General features: G+C 53.6%; 3 protein-coding genes across 3 annotated transcripts; 2 read left to right on the top strand and 1 right to left on the bottom strand.

The window, feature by feature from the left end:
- Window positions 1-537: 537 nt before the first annotated feature.
- Window positions 538-7,321, top strand: HER10_EVM0011632 (uncharacterized protein; the record flags this gene model as incomplete). The annotated part of the gene is made up of 7 exons (XM_035481059.1): window positions 538-543; window positions 734-3,244; window positions 3,299-3,522; window positions 4,966-4,975; window positions 5,176-5,320; window positions 5,393-5,504; window positions 5,563-7,321. The coding sequence occupies 7 exons, from the start codon at window positions 538-540 to the stop codon at window positions 7,319-7,321; spliced, it is 4,767 nt and encodes a 1,588-aa protein (XP_035330117.1).
- Window positions 7,322-9,503: 2,182 nt separating this feature from the next.
- Window positions 9,504-10,775, bottom strand: HER10_EVM0007166 (ubiquinone/menaquinone biosynthesis methyltransferase). Its single transcript, XM_035476731.1, has 2 exons — window positions 10,424-10,775; window positions 9,504-10,363 (listed from the first exon to the last, which is right to left on the bottom strand). The coding sequence occupies exons 1-2, from the start codon at window positions 10,702-10,704 to the stop codon at window positions 9,697-9,699; spliced, it is 948 nt and encodes a 315-aa protein (XP_035329573.1). The 5' UTR covers window positions 10,705-10,775; the 3' UTR covers window positions 9,504-9,696.
- A 975-nt stretch (window positions 10,776-11,750) lies between these two features.
- On the top strand, window positions 11,751-15,619 carry HER10_EVM0008065 (uncharacterized protein; the record flags this gene model as incomplete). Its single annotated transcript, XM_035477601.1, has 7 exons — window positions 11,751-11,828; window positions 11,881-12,154; window positions 12,230-13,445; window positions 13,517-13,921; window positions 14,436-14,535; window positions 14,597-14,701; window positions 14,765-15,619. The coding sequence occupies 7 exons, from the start codon at window positions 11,751-11,753 to the stop codon at window positions 15,617-15,619; spliced, it is 3,033 nt and encodes a 1,010-aa protein (XP_035329688.1).
- Window positions 15,620-15,942: the final 323 nt, after the last annotated feature.

Here is a 15,942-nt window from a genome sequence, read left to right as displayed (position 1 = left end):
TACTTCGCCTACCACCACCACCACTGCCTCCCCCATCATCTCTCTCTCTCTGTCTCTCTACCTTACCACTACCCGACGACACAACACAACGTTAGCACAAGACACGCCGGCCAACTGCCCACCTGGACCAGTCTCGAACCGACCCATTCTCGCTGTTCCGTGCTCTCAACAGCATAATTTGCCGCTTGCTTTTTCTCTTTCTCTCGTTTGCAACGGCGGACTTCTCCAGTCTTTTCAACTCTTATCGCTGTACATCCCGGGTACCGCTCCAATACACTCCCCTCCCGTCCCCATGCGATCTTGAACGACGCGCCGACCGAAGAATTCATACCTGTATCCGTACTCCGATCCCAACCTTGATCCAACTCCCGCCTTCGAAACTCCCGTCGCTCACACGCCGCGCCTATGCTGCACTACACCCTCGACAGATGAGAGCTCAACGACGCATTCTTTTCGAACGAGATATTTGGCAGACGAGTGGTGTATTCTAGGGAATAATTGGCTTTTCGGCCTTCCTCAAGGCCATTCCTTTCCTAGATGATGGTGCGTAGAATTGCCCAGAACTCGCCACTGCACCCATCTTTGGCACCCAACGTTCCGAGAGCCTTTCAAGTCGACCTTGTTTAGCATGGCGCGCTTCTTTTCTTTGCCTCCGTTTCAGGCCTCGAATTTTGCTCACTGGGCCTCCTTTCTCTGAACAGCACCTTTGACTAACTCTCCGTGCCATCCGCAGACCTCATCTAGACCCCGCGCCGATGTTGGTGGCAGCTTTGCGAGTCGACGCGGTCATGCGAGCCAGCTGTCAATTTCAGATCCCAGCCACCATGTGACCGAGACCATTGGAACCCTCTACGGCGACGAGGAGTACGACAGCGATGGCCGACCCATCAGCTACCTCGGACAGTCCTACACCGACCAGCTCAACAACAAGTTCGAATCCGACCACTCCGACGACGATCCTCGTAGGCAGATGATCCGTTCAGCTTCGGACAAGACGGGCCTGGGCATGGCACAAAATGGCTCCACGACTCTCAAGCATTCACAGACTTTGCCAACGCGGTCGCCTAGCCAGCGAAGCATGTCGTTCGAGAACGGTCCCAAATCGCCGCCAATCTCCTTACGAGATGTTAAGAACGAGTCCTCCCAATTTCCTCTAGGCAGCATCGAGAACCCGAACGACATCGCGCAGGAACTCAACAACTTGCAGGCCCTGCGGCGCATGTCTATGGATGTCGGAAATAATGCTGACCCTGATATGCTCCCCTTCTCCGGCTTGTCCCTTGTCGCCATGCCTCCTATCGCGCCAACGGGAGACGACGACGAAAATGATCCTTCGAGGCTACTCTGGGTCCCTGCGGCAGTCCATCCCGAGCTGGCCCCGACCGAATTCAAGACCTTCTTGGAGGATCGTGTCAAGACGATTCGGCGGCGATCGGGCGACTCTAGTGACGGCGGTATGGGCCGAAGCGATTCTGGCGGCGGCCTGCGAAGAAAGAAGAGCATGCTCTCACGGCAAATCGACAACTCTGGGGGAAGAGGTGCCGTTGGGTACATTGATGGCGCCGAGAGACTCGGACGCAAGAGCTCACTCAGGGACTATTCAACTCCTGAGCTCAACCTGAACGAATTAGTCAAGGATCCTTCCAAAGTAGTGCGTGAGCTTGCTGAAGGTGCTCAACCGGAGGCTGGCGCCGAGGATCTGCCCATCTTGCCTGTAGCTCCCGGCATGGGACTTCGCCGGTCAACCCGAACAACATACCGAAAGAACGGCAGTGTACGCTCAGATCGATTGCCATTCTCCAAACGGGTCGCCAACCGACATGCCCACACGGATTCCTCTGACTCCGCGGATACGGTCCCCCCTCTGCCATCTGACGTGCCCGAAGTGCCCCCATTGCCTACGCAGCAAAGAGCGCAATCAGAGCCAGTGTCAGAGAATTTCTCGCGCCCCAATCGCTCCGTCAGACGCCAGCACAAGTTCTCTCAAGATCTGGGCACGACATCTGACGGCGCTTCGTCCGAGATTGAAGAACCTGTTTCTCCCCTGAGCACACGTCCTGAGCAGCAACACCCAACGAGAACATCTTCGGTTTCAGCTGATGCCAAGCCCCCGGTTCCTGCCATTATTGAGTCACCAGCGACGGACGAGAGCGCGCAAAGGCAGCAGTTCCCCCAGAGGTCCTCATCTTCACAGCATGCCCCCTCGCAGCCCCTAATGGACGAGCCTCCCGCTCGTTCAAGCAAACGCCCGGGTTCAGCCAACTCTGCGCCAAGCCCGACAACACCTACGGCACCTCAACAGCCGCCACAGGTGCAGCAGCAGTCCAAGCAGCAGCAAACCAATGCCCCTAATCACACCTTGAACGACATGGCTTCCCACCCATCTGTCTTACCTGGCAGTGGCGCAAACCGAACCGATACGCTGACGTTTATTCCCACTCTCCAGCCAGAGGAGAAGAAGCCAGAAGAAAAGAGGGTAGAGAAGAAACTGAGAAAGGAGAGAGACGATGATGCTTCCAGTGTATCTTCGAGCAAATCTTCTGGAGGCTGGTCAAAGTGGCTCAAGGGCGGTAGTGACGACAAGGACAAGAAGAAGAAGGAAGAGGAGAAGAGGAAAAAGCAGCAAGTCGCCGAGAAGGGACAGGACAATGCCCGTTTGGATGTGCTCCAGAACTCGATCGAAGGGGCGTCTTCTAAGGGAAGAGAAAGTATCATTGTGGACCGCGACAACGTCGACAACAAATTGGCCGAAGAGCGGAAGAAGGAGAGCAAGAAGTCGGAAGCCAAGAAGGAGAAGGAGGGTGGTCTCTTCTCAGGCCTCTTTGGCGGTGGCAAGAAGAAGAGCGAAAAGGAGAGCAGCAGCAAGAAGAACCAACATCTGCGGGTCTCGGAGGAGGTGCCGTATCGCCCGCTCAAGGCTGACGTCGACTACCACTGGACCAGATTCCCGTTGCTCGAGGAACGAGCGATTTATCGGATGGCTCACATTAAGCTCGCAAACCCGCGTCGCTCTCTGTTGAGTCAGGTTCTTCTCAGCAACTTCATGTACAACTATCTCGCCATCGTTCAGGCTATGCACCCGCAGATGCAGGTCCCTCAGTCGCCGCAGCAAAGACGTCTGGAAGAGGAGCGTCGCCGCAAGGAACAGGAAGAGCAGTACTTGGCGCAGCAACAACAGCAGCAGCAGCAGCAAGAGGCGGGGGAGCAGGACTCGACGGGCCAGTACAACTTTGACTATCATCGGGTATGTTGATTATTTCTACTCTCGTCTGGAGAGCCAAGCTAACTCAATTCCTAGGGCGAGAGCCAATACGGTGACCATCCTCATGATGAGGTGGACTATGTTGATGACGCTCAAATCTACGAGTACGACCATGGCGGCGACGTGGATAACGGACGCAGCAATGGCTACCAAGGCCCTGACAGCTATGACCCTCAGCCTGGCAAGCAGTATTATCACGATCAGTACGGGCGTGACGGTAGCGACGACGTAAGGCGCCGGGACGACCGTGAGGACATGTGGTGAGAAGCAGCGACAGCTGTAGCTGTAGCTACTTGTGAAAAAGGCATTTTTGGACGGCGAGACTCCTAGGCTCTGCCTCTATTGCAGTCTCGAACCTAGTTGGAAGGCGCTGTGTAATCATCCAAACGTATGTGCATAAGGCGGAGTTGATGGATCGAGTGCAACATATATTCAAAAGGGGAACCCATGTGTGGCTTGGCTAAGCCTCCACGAGTCCTTTCATTTTCACATCCTTTTATATCTTCATATTTAGTATCCTGCTGGCTTGACTTGTGGTGGACGGACGGTGGAGTGCTTTTGTTGCAGCACATGTAAACAGTTAGCATAGCGACCGGGATCTTCTGGAGGCTACTTAGGTTCAATCGTGACACGCGGGGAAGACAGAATAGAGTAGCGCAACCACAGCAAATGTGGTGGATCCATTTCTTTGCTCCTCACTTGCTTCCGTGCTTACCCAATACCTTGCCCCAAGCTGGGCGCGAGTCGTTGGGATGTCGTTGTTTCGGCTTCCGGTCTCCGGACTCCCGCCTCATCCCGCCGGGCCTTATTCCAGAGGTTAGACCTCACGTGCCAAGGTTGCTGAGAGGTCTAGGGTATCTTTGAGGTGTGCCGTGGTCCTTTGAGAAGATCCCAACACTGTACTGTATATGTCTGCAAGGAGAAATTTGCGACGGGATCTGCAGGTCTAAACGATCAAAGAGAGTGAGCTGAGGTGCTGTTCGCCTCCGTTTGAATCGAATGTCGTGTCTATCCCTGAGAGGTCCAACTCGGGGCAGAAGTGAGCAATAAAGTGAGGAGCTGAGGTCCCGGGTATGTTTAGCGCTACCTGGAAGGCAGCTGCCCGAGCCCCGCTGTGGTGCCTGGAGGTGCCCAGCAGGCTCTCCCGTCAGTCACTCAGCGAGCTTAGGTACCTTAGGTTCCAGTGGAGGTCCCGTTCCATTTGAGTCTTTGAGGTGCTTAAGTGCTGTTCTGCCTAAGGTACCCGCCTCATGATAGCTAAGAGGAGTCGGGTAGGTACCTAAGGTTGGTAGCTGGAGTTGCTCTTGAGTCTTGGAAAGGCCCAGCACATTACCTTACCTCTGTAGCCCCTGCCAGCTGTGAGCATCCGCGCTAAACCACTTGGGGCAAGAGCAGCCTCTTCTGGCAGTGCGCCAATTCGTCCGTTCGTTGCTTCCACCTACACCTTGCACTTTTCCTCAACCTCCAGAAAAATATCACCAGCCTTGTAAGGGGAGCTTGTTCCTTTTCTCGTCGCAAACATCACCGTCTGCTCCTTCCAACCTCATTTCCATCTCCGTTGATACCCAATTCCTCCCCTCGACGACCACCCGAACCGAGCACCCGGTCACTCTCCCGACGACGAACCCCCGAGCCCGATCGTCTCCCCCTGCGACCTCCAATCGCCCAATCTCCATCTCGCGATTACCTCGACAACAAACTAGCATGGCTGCCGTGAGTTACCTCCTTTTCTCGTCATTTCAAGCTCCCCATCCAGTATCATACACCTCGTGATGCTTTCTATCTCATTGCGCATCTCCCCGCTCTGCTCTGTCCTCGTGGCCGTGATGCTTCGCTGTTCTCCGGCGGGACCCTGACAGCTCCTCCTTGTCCCGCTTCTGGCCCCAGTACTAACATGTCATCGATGTCTATAGCCGCGTCCATACAACAACAACAACCCGGGCTACATGCCCAACGGAGCTTCTTCGATTCCTCCTGGAGCTGCGCCTCTCCTCCCCAACCAGGGTCGCGTTATCCAGACTGGCCCCATCCGAGTTCTGTGCATAGCTGATGTTCGAGGTTCGTCGCCATTCCATCAAATCCCGTCGGGCGACCGGCTATGAAGCTTGAATCTAACGGCAACTTTGATAGGAAACCTCACATCCCTCAACGACCTGGCAAGACAAGCACGAGCCGATCACATCATCCACACTGGCGACTTTGGCTTCTACGACGACACCTCCCTGGAGCGAATCGCAGAAAAGTAAGGAACACTCCGCGACTCTATAACCGACCGTTGTCATTCTGACACTGGTGCGAAGAACCCTGAAGCATGTTGCTCAATACTCTCCCCTGATTTCCGAGCCCGTCAAGAAGGCCATTCAGCAGGGCGGCCCCGGACCCGTCAAGAGCCGGTTCCCTGCCAACGAGCTTCCCCTCTCCGAGCTCTCTCTACTCTTGAGCGGCGAGATCAAGCTCGATATCCCAGTATACACTGTATGGGGTGCTTGCGAAGATGTCCGCGTTCTCGAAAAGTTCCGTTCCGGAGAGTATAAGGTACACAACCTGCACATCATCGACGAGGCCCGCTCGATGCTTCTCGAGCTCGGTGGAGTCAAGCTGCGCCTCTTGGGTCTTGGTGGTGCTGTTGTCATGCACAAGCTCTTCGACAATGGCGAAGGAAGAACTACGATTGCCGGAGGTCAGGGAACTATGTGGACTACCCTGTTGCAGATGGGCGAGCTTGTCGACACTGCGCACCGAGTTTACGACCCCACCGAAACCCGCGTCTTCGTTACCCACGCCTCCCCTGCCCGTGAGGGTATTCTGAACCAGCTTTCCGTCACCCTCAAGGCCGACTTCTCCATCTCTGCCGGACTCCACTTCCGCTACGGCAGCTCCTACAACGAGTTCAGCGTAAACCCCACCCTCGACCACTACCGCGGCAAGCTCGCTGCCTCCAAGGCCTCTTTCAACGATGTTTGGGAGACGGTCAAGAACGAAGTCGAGCCAGCCATCTCTCAGAACGAGGGCCAACAGAACCTGCTCAAGAACGCCCTTCAGATTGTCGAGAAGATGCCCACTACTGCTGCGGGAGGCAACCCCTTCGGCGGCCCCGTTGCCGGCCAGGCGCAGCTCGGCCAGGTCGACGAGAGTGCTTTCAAGAACATGTGGAACTTCAACTTGGCTGATGCTGCATTCGGATGGTTGGTGCTTGAGATTCAAGATGGACGTATCGGAACCGAGATGCGCGCCCAAGGCTTCAACTTCTCACACAGAGGTGCCAAGGCCGCTGCGCCTGTTCCCGCCGGACCTGCTGGTGCTGGCAACCTGCCCGCCCCGGCCCCGCCTTCTACTCAGACTACGGCTCCCCCGCCCACCAGCAGACAGCCGTCATCCCAAGCACCTCCCAAGCCTGCGGTCGCAACACCCCTGCCATCAGCTAAGCCTGGAACTCCTCAACCTGCTGCTGCGGCACCACCTGCCGTCCCTCCCAAGGACGAGCGCCCTGCGCCTGCAGCTGCTAACGGATCAGCCAACGGCCCTGACCCCGTCTCTTCTCCCGCGCCCAAGACACCTGCTCAAGATATTGTCGGTCTTTTCATTATGAATGTGAACTCCGAGGAGCAGACTCGTGATCTTTTCGACGGCGAGCACAAGAACAACATCCTCAAGGTCGAGAAATGGGGCAACTCCAACAAAGTTGTCATGTTCAAGACGATTGAGGAGCGTGATGCTGCTCTGAACAGCCTTCCCGAAGACCTCAAGACCCGGGCTCAAGAGGACCGGTCTCGTCCCCTCGTCAAGGTTTTCCAACACCGCGAGAGCAAGTTCCAGCCCCGCGGTGGTGCCGGCAACTGGGGCAGCAGCAGAGGCGGTGGTAACTCTGCAAACACTGGCAGCGGCTACCGCAGTGCCGGTGGCGCCAGTGATTCCGAGAGCACCCGTCGTGGCGGCCGTGGTGGTGGCCGAGGTGGACGAGGAGGCGAGCGCGGAGGACGTGGAGGACGTGGTCGCGGTGGCCTCAAGGGCGAAGGCGGCGCCTCCCCCGCCCCCGGTCCTGCTACCCCGGCAGAGTAGGGCTCTCCTCCTGAAGCCTTTGATGAAGTATGCAAGATGGCTCAGGCCTCGGAATCGAAGCCACGTGGTCCATCAAATGAAGTCTTTGAAGCTGTAATGGCCAAGTTTGGCCCTTCGCAAGCAGGGGAATGAAAGGACAAAGATTTTATCGTTTTTTGCCGGTTATGAATGGGAGAAAGGGGGGCCAAAGAAAAAATAAGTGCTACCAATTCTTGTACGCGTATCTTAATGAGACAACTTGAGGGGGGGAAAGGTGGAGAGGACCTTTTCTTTCCAACTCAAGTTTCCGTTTTTCATCCATGTTTGGAGAGTTTTTTCTTTTCGTCGGTGAGAAGTGCATAAAAAGGTGGTTGTTCTTCTATGAGACGAGAGGGAGAAAGGCCTGGAACGTTGTTTTAGTTCCGAACGTTGAAGCTTTCCTGGAAGTCTTGATGTAGTAGACGTTACCTCTTTGTGAGGTTGATAGTCTTCGAGAAATGGAGTTCCCAACACAGTGCCAACACAGTATTGCTGTGCTCTCGGCGTCAGTCTTGAGCGGAGATATTATAGCTCATATCTCTGTATGTTGGGCAAGAGAATTGTTTATTTTGTTTGGTATGAAATTGGAGTATAGATGGCATGTAGTTATATGACGTAGTTGAGAGGCTACCTAGGGTCAGGCTGTGAGGAAGGCTCGGCCGGCTTTGCCTTTGGGGGAGTTAAAGTTGCAATGAAAAGGGGCTGAAGTACGTAAGCCGGAGTAAGATGGACAGATGGCTTAGAGGAGGCAGATTCTAGTGAAGAGCCTCGGGAGAAGCGAGGCTCGAGGTAGCCCCCCGGCGCGGTAGATGGTATGGTATCAGAGCTTATTGGAGGACAAGCTGCGACCTAAGCTTGGCTTTATCCCCTTAGGGAGAGTTAAGACTGCAGTGCAATGCTGACATCCTTAGGTCTCCCCAGGGAGAAGGGTACGGCGCGAATCAGAGGACTTGCCGAATTGCATGACACCGAAACACAGACTCCTTGAGGGGGGTTAAAATTGCAGTGCAGAGATCGATGATCGGGCAGTGCACGCCCATGAAGGCCAAATGCGGGCTTAGCTGCATTCCATTACCTTTGGAGGGGGTTAAAATTACAGCGAGTGAGGCAAGCCGGTCCCCGTTTGCTGACTCCCAAGTTCACAAACTGGTTCTTCGTACCTACCAAGAAATAAAGCTTGGTATTCCCAAGACCTCACAACTCTGGTTCTATAAAGTAGCATTGTGGACAGAGCCTCTGCCTCGGACCAGGATGAGCTTGGCCTCGTTGTTGACAACAGATGCATCTTTGGAAACCATGTTCCCGATCCGAAATCTTTTGTTTGATGAGCTATAACATGATAAAGTACCAGGCAGGTATTGAGAGTCGAGGTAATGTGAACGTTTGTTCCCCTGCGTTGCGCTCTCCCTGGCCGTATTCGCTGAAGAATCAGCTTTAAGAGTCAAGCGGTCATAATTGATAGAAGGCTCTCTCTCTCTCTCTCTCTCTCTTTACGTCGGCCCGCTCCCGTTCGTATTCACAGATGAACTGATCTTGAAGGCCGCGTGATGAATATAAGTGCGGGCATTTAAAATGGTTTTAGTAGAGGTGTGCTCTACGAAAGTCACTCTAGCAAAGGTCACCAACACCGTGGATTTCACCGACACTTACCTCCACTTCGATGTCGAGATCGAAGCAGCCATCCGAGCGGGCTGCTCCATCGCCTTGGATTACAAGAAAGAGGACGCTTTAATATGAAGATGGACAGAGAGTGTCCTAGCCGAACAGAAACAACGATGGACAAGCTGCTTAACGAGCCTTGGACAAAAATGGCCTTGTAGATGGAGAGTATGCCAGGCGATTAAAAGGATAGAATGGATATTTTGTTTAGAGGCGTACCCGTTCTTGTTGTCCTGTCAGCAGCCATGCTACCAACACGAGCTAAATTGTCAGGTTTTGATGGTCTCAATGGGAGATATCAAAGGCTCGTGGCGGCTTCCTTGCTGTTGTCGATGATCACTTTCACTGATACGTCCGCGGGGACTCACTGACACGAAGTCCAGCTGAGCAGTGTCCTGTCCAGAACACTCAAGTCGCTCAGCCAGACTTGGGAGCTCAAGGCCGCGCTTGCCGTTTCCTCAGGTTTCTCCAAGGTTGCTTGAGTCGTGTTGCTTATAAAATAGGTCCAGCGGCCTTTTTTGGTATACATTTTGTGTAGAGAGTCTGTCTGGGGGTGCCCGCCTTCTATGCAACCATGCCGATGATTGATTTCCCTGTGTTGATACATATACATACAGTTTACAAGAGCTTCTCGAGCTCACCAAACCCCATTTTTCCTGATGAATCCCCTTCCTCCCGGATTACCCCTGAATCGACCATTACGCAATAGGCTTCATACCCTTGTGAATGGCAGCAACACCGCCAGTCAAGTTCTCATAACCCTCACCAGAGACAACGAAACCAGCATCCTTGATCATATCCCTGAACTCCGTCTGGCTGGGGAACCGTTCGATACTCTCGACGAGGTACTGGTAGCTGTCCCGGTCACCAGCGACGAGCTGGCCGATGAGGGGAATGCCGCTGAAGGACCAACGCTTGTAGATGGCGTTGAAGAGCGGGTAGTCGTCTGCCTTGCTAAACTCGAGGCAGGCGAAGACACCGCCTGGCTTGAGCACGCGGTGGGCCTCGCGCAGGGCGGCGGGGATGTTTGTAAAGTTGCGGATGCCGAAGGCGACGGTGTAGAGGTCGATCGAATTGTCCTTGATGGCGCCCTCGGGGAGCTTCTCAGCGTTGGCCTCGAGCCAGGACATGGCGGCCTGCTGGGAGGCCGGGAGGGATCGGGAACGGTCGCGGCCGACGGCGAGCATGGAGGGGTTGATGTCGGAGATTGTGACGCGGACGTCGGGGTTGTGGTTGATGTTGTGCGCCGTGTGGAGCATGCGGAAGGCAATGTCACCTGTGCCGCCGGCGATGTCGAGGATGTGCTGGGGAGTGGGTGGGTTGGAGGCTGAGAGGCCTGGCTGGAGGCCAGAGACGAAGTGGTCCCTGGGAGAGGTGTGTTAGTAGTGATGGCATGATGCAGATGTTGAGAGAAACTAAACGTACTTCCATATTCTGTGCCAGCCAAAAGACATGAGATCGTTCATGCGGTCGTAAGAGTCGGCGACGCTGTGGAAAACGCCAGCGACGCGGTCGGCCTTCTCAGACTCGGGGACAGTCTTGAAGCCAAAGTGGGTTGTCTTGCCATCGGCGGAAGGGTCGGTTGAGGTGTTGATGGATCGGGAGGCGATTGCGAAAGGGCGGGAGATAGGGGAAGGAGATGTGCTGAGCTGGTTCGAAAGGGATCGCGCGCTCCAAGAGGAGCGGAGAGCGCGTCGGGTCGCCATTGCTATGGAATGGCTCGATTTTGTCGTGGGAGCGTGGAGAGACCTGGGGGCGGCGCGCAATGAAGTCAGTCTATCGGTGCTTGGAGAGCTTCCAGGATGGAATAAATTTTGGTGGAGAATTTGGGGATTGAGTGTGGCTGGTGCGCGCTAAGTCGATGACATTGAGAAGTCAAGCCACATCCTGAAGACCAGGGCCCATGAACAATGACATCCAGATGGGAGTGTGGTATTCTTTGCCGGGAAAAATGAAGAAATAACGTACCTAGACGGTGGCCTCGTTGGAGGGGACTTCTGTATTGGCAGTGGTCGAAGCCTCCTTGCGCGCCGCTCGGTGATCGGCCAAAGCCTTGACGAAGGTGTGAACCTGGTCCTTTGCGAGCCAGATGATAGTGCAGACGAGAGCAATGACCAGGATGACCAACAAAGCAATGGCACCAGCGGGAGTCATACTGAGGCTTCTCGATCAACTTCTTGATGGAAACTGTATCTGAGGCTCAGTGGTTTGGTGTGGGAAAAAAAAGCTGATCGATGGCGATGAAATTGGATATTGAAATTCTCGATGGAGGCTGTTGTTTGCGTGTTGTAACGAGTGGCGGATGCGTGTGAAGTGGAAGAGGTTTTTGTGGTAAGTGTGCGTGGGAGGAAAAGGAAAAGATGCGCTCCTTCCGAAGCAATTGTATTGGGAGCGTGAAAATAAACAAAAGTGTGCACTCTTTTTTTCTCCTGTGTGATTTCTTGAGCTGCCTATGAAGGCATCCAAGTCAGGTCAGACTTACACACAGCAAACAGGAGCTCTACACCGAGATTCACCGACCACCGAACCGCATCCTTGGAAAATCACCATTAATGGCAAGTGGGGCGGTCTATCGATAAGAATCCCCGACTTCCACTGGCAGCTCAGTGACACAGTGACACGCACTGTTTCTTTAACTGTCTTCCGAAGTCCACCTACCTGAGACTCGGACACCCCCGAGACGTAGAGAACTACACACTCTGGTAAGCTACAGAGCCAGTAGCAACACGAACAAATCCTCAATCCACAAATGATGGATCCAACGTGGGAATCACGATTTCCACCGACAGTATCCAAGGCATGTAGCCGTTGCCATGCAAGGAAAGTTAAGGTAGGTAGTCACTCTTCTAATAAGGAGGATCTGGATTACTGACATGTTCAAGTGCGATTTACGGGTTCCACGATGCTCAACTTGCCACAAGCAAAATGAGCAGTGCAATATCACTGACCGTGTGACTTACACGTACGCTGCTGTCCAAAGCCTCCAAGACAGAATCATTGAGCTTCAAGCCAAACTCGACGCTGTTTCTGAGGCCACCGCAAGCCAGACTGGTCCGATATCTGAACCTGGCCAATTCAATGATGTTCGCAAAGAGGCCGAGGAGATTGGCGTTCTTGCAATTGGGAGGCCGAGCGGTTACTCGGAAAGAATCTACAGTAAGTGTGGCTCCTTCACGCCATGGATTGGTGATGCAATACAGAATGATATTGATTGATGCTTCTGCTCCTTAGTGGGCAGTGCTACTGGCTCAACCTTCGCTCGTATCTTCTTTAAGCAGATCAACCTGTCGGGATCGTCATCAGTCTCGCACTCTGGTCGCCAAGAATCCTCCAGTCACGATCACGAACTCGTCCGAAACAACGCTGCACTCCCGCCGCAGCCAGTCGCAAGATTTCTCCTGACAACATACATCAGTCGCATACATCCATGGTGGCCGTTCGTTTCTCTTCCCTTCTTGAGGGGCAGTCTTGTACGAATGTACGAAGACCCAGCCAGGTGCACGTTGTATCAAAAATTTCTGATCCTCATGGTGCTAGCCCTCGCTTCGGCAACTTGCACAGAAGCCCAGGAGTACCGACAGATGATGGACTTGAACAGCCCAGCAGACTACTTCCAGACAGGCCTACAATTCTTTTTGAACATACACGATCACCCGAGAGACCTGCAAGGCCTGCATTCCGTGCTCTTGCTGTGCTTATGGATGTTAGGATCAAACATTAGAAATCACGGCGACGACCTCTGGCAGATGAGTCGATATGCCATGTCAACAGCCATAGAGATGGGCCTTCACCGACGTTCCGTCACCCCTGGCGACCTGAGCTCCGATGACCGGGAGATCCGGAACCGGACGTGGTGGTGTGTCTACGCACTGGAAAGACAGGTAGCGGTCATAACAGGCAGGGTACTCTCGGTCAGAGAGCATGCTATAGATGCACCCAAGCCATCTGTCAGCACTCTCGACGAGCTCACAGATCAAGAAAGTCGGGCGGCGCCCTCGTTCCAGAAACTCAATGTGAAGCTTTTCAATCATCTGATGAGACTACGCCAGATCGGCGGACGCGTCCTTGAATCCATCTACATCGCCAGAGGTTCTGATGGGCGAGCATCAAGAACCACATTTCAGGAAATATGCAACGAGGTCGAAAAGATCCAGCAAGAGTTAGAGAGCTGGAAACGAGACTTGGAAGCCCTGAAATTCAAAGGAACGCGCGAGTACTCCGAGATGAAGATTGAATATGGCCTTCTCCTGCTACTCATGTATCGGCCATCTCCCACTTTCATGATTCCATCCAAAGAAATGGCTGAGATATGCTCTCGGGCCGTGTCTGGAACTGTTCAGCAGTGGCAAAAGCTGGACTTTCAGCATGGCATAACTGCCGTTTGCCGATGCATACGGCAAGTGCATTCGATCCTCATGGTAGGATTAGCAGGCCTGTACTGTGACTGGTAGGCTTCTTCTCCCACCAGACCCCGGATGGCATTCTTTTAAAGGTTACGAACTGACCATTAGCTACTAGGCACGTGAAAGCGATGAATCAAAGTCCAGAATCCCCTCTCCTCTACTCCCATGGAAGCAATGTGGCATTATGCATGGATCTCATCGAACGCGGAACTGCCCGGATGAAAGAAGAAGGCCTGCTGAAGTATCGCGATCTTCTCCAGGCAGCAAGAATCAAAGTATATGGTCCAAGGACGTGGGAGCCGCCAGTTGCTCAAACCCAACCCACAGATGCGTCGCCAGTAGCTCCTGTGAACGGACCGAACACTCTTGGTCTCCTTGATGCAGACAATACGCAGTCCAACATGTTCTTCCAAGGCGATGGGTTGGAAACGTACATGAACCAAGTCACGGGGTATTTCGACAACGCTCAACTGGGTTTAGATGAGGGTCTCACTGCTTGGTTTGATACCTTCATGGACGAGTTCCAGTCCAACAGAATAGGGAACTTGGGTTGAATGATACATCGTCAAATTGATACCCAGCAACACCAAGCCTGCCTACAACATCCATTTGCGCAAGTTGGGTGACCAGTGGCTATCGACACTTGCTAACCTAATGCCATCACACAACCTCAGTTATAAATCGAGCGCCTGATTCCAAACTAGAGCTCAACATCGGATCATTGTTATCGATTTGATCCCTCACTTCCATTGCATTGGTTGAAGCTAATACCCAAAGACCGAGGTGATCTCGGACTGGACCGATGATATGTGGGGATTGGCTTGCGCAATGTCACCAGAGTTTCGGCCCTGGCCGAGCGCGGTGCCGGCCAAGACTACCTACTCATTGGGAAAAGCATTGGGGCATCTTTTAGGCATTTCTTTGACCAGTGTCCCTGCAGAACAAAAATCGGGGTTCTTGGTTCTGTACAAGCGTGGTATTTATTCAAGACTTAACTTCTAAACATATGTTCTACGACTTACACGGAATCACAGCGCACAGAGCATCGCCAGCATCATGTCCGACTCTCAGCCAAAGCCTCAGCCGGCCACAAGCCACACGGCTGTTCTGAACTCCAAAAATGCTTCTATATTGGTAAGACATGTCTTTGTCTTGGAACTCTTCACCAAAATAGGATACTGACTATGGACACAAGGTTGGCATACGCGACGGCGTTACCGGCAAATTCCGTCTAGTCCCCAGAGAGCAAGCAATAGTCTCGGTCTTTGACTCAAACTTCCTCATAGGCGATGGAATTTGGGTAAGTAAAGGGTCAAGCCGGCATAGAAAAGTCCAAACGCTGATCTGATGCTTCTCATTGTAGGAAGGCATTCGTGCTGTAAGAGGCCGAGTCCAGTTCGCCAAGGAGCACATTAATCGGCTCTTCCAGTCTGCCAAGGCAATGTGCATGGACTTGGGCCTGACAAAAGGAGACCTCCTGTCACTTCTTCACCAGACCTTGGACGCGAACGACATGGGAAACGAGCCTCACGTCCACATGCGTCTGGTCGTCAGCAGAGGCTTGAAGTCAACGCCCTACCAGAACCCGCACGTCAACATCGGCCTGCCCCTCATCGTCATCATCCCCGAAATCAAAGCCGTCGATCCGACAGCCAAGTCGCGCGGCCTGCGCCTGGGAACGACTTGGGTCCGGCGCGGCCCGCCCGACGTCAAGGACGAGCAGTGGAACCACATCTCCAAGGCGACAGATGTGCAGGCGTGCGTGCACGCCAACTTTATGGGCGTCGACGAAGCGCTCATGCTGGACCTCAACGGCTTCGTCAAGACGTGCAACTCGGTCAACTTCTTCATCGTTCGCGGCGACGAGGTGTGGGCACCGACAAAGGATAACCAGATGATGGGCATCACGCGGCAAAAGACCATTGACGTCTGTCGGGCGGCGGGCATCACGGTGCGGGAGCTCGATTTCGCGCTGACGGAGGTGTACGGGGCCGACGAGGCTTTCTGTACGGGGACTTTCCCGTCGCAGATTCATGTTACGGAGGTTGATGGGCGGATGATTGGGGACGGGAAGAGGGGGGCTTTGACGGAGGCGATTCAGAAGCTGTATGCGGCCGAGGTTGAGCGGGATACTGCGAGGTCGAGGGAGGTGATTCTGGCTGAAATTGAGCAGGCTCGGGATCTGAGTGTTCTTGATAGACTGAAGTCGAAGCTCTGAGTCTTCGAGGAGTCCTTTCTGGCATCATTTCCAGAGTCTCACTAATACCAATTTATTTACCAATGAGCCCGTGTTCCAGAGCGACCAGATGCACATTATCATAATATCTTGCCAACGAAACCTGATTAACATCCAGCTGTCTAGAATCAAGCGAATTTTGGTCAAATCGTAAGTAGGCTAAACGAAAGTCTCGGCTTGAGTAATAATGAGCATCATCTGCCTTGGAAGACATCTAACGTGAACTCACGTAGTCTTCAGCATTTTGCTCGGAAACTTGCTATTTGATAACAAGATAATGCAAAGAAAAGGCTCTTCATCACTAG

This window comes from Colletotrichum scovillei (assembly GCF_011075155.1).
Source record: "Colletotrichum scovillei strain TJNH1 chromosome Unknown Contig00009, whole genome shotgun sequence".
In the NCBI taxonomy this organism is placed as follows: Eukaryota; Fungi; Ascomycota; class Sordariomycetes; order Glomerellales; family Glomerellaceae; genus Colletotrichum; species Colletotrichum scovillei.
The sequence above is the reverse complement of the archived record's forward strand: the minus strand, read 5'-3'. Positions and strand labels throughout refer to the sequence as shown.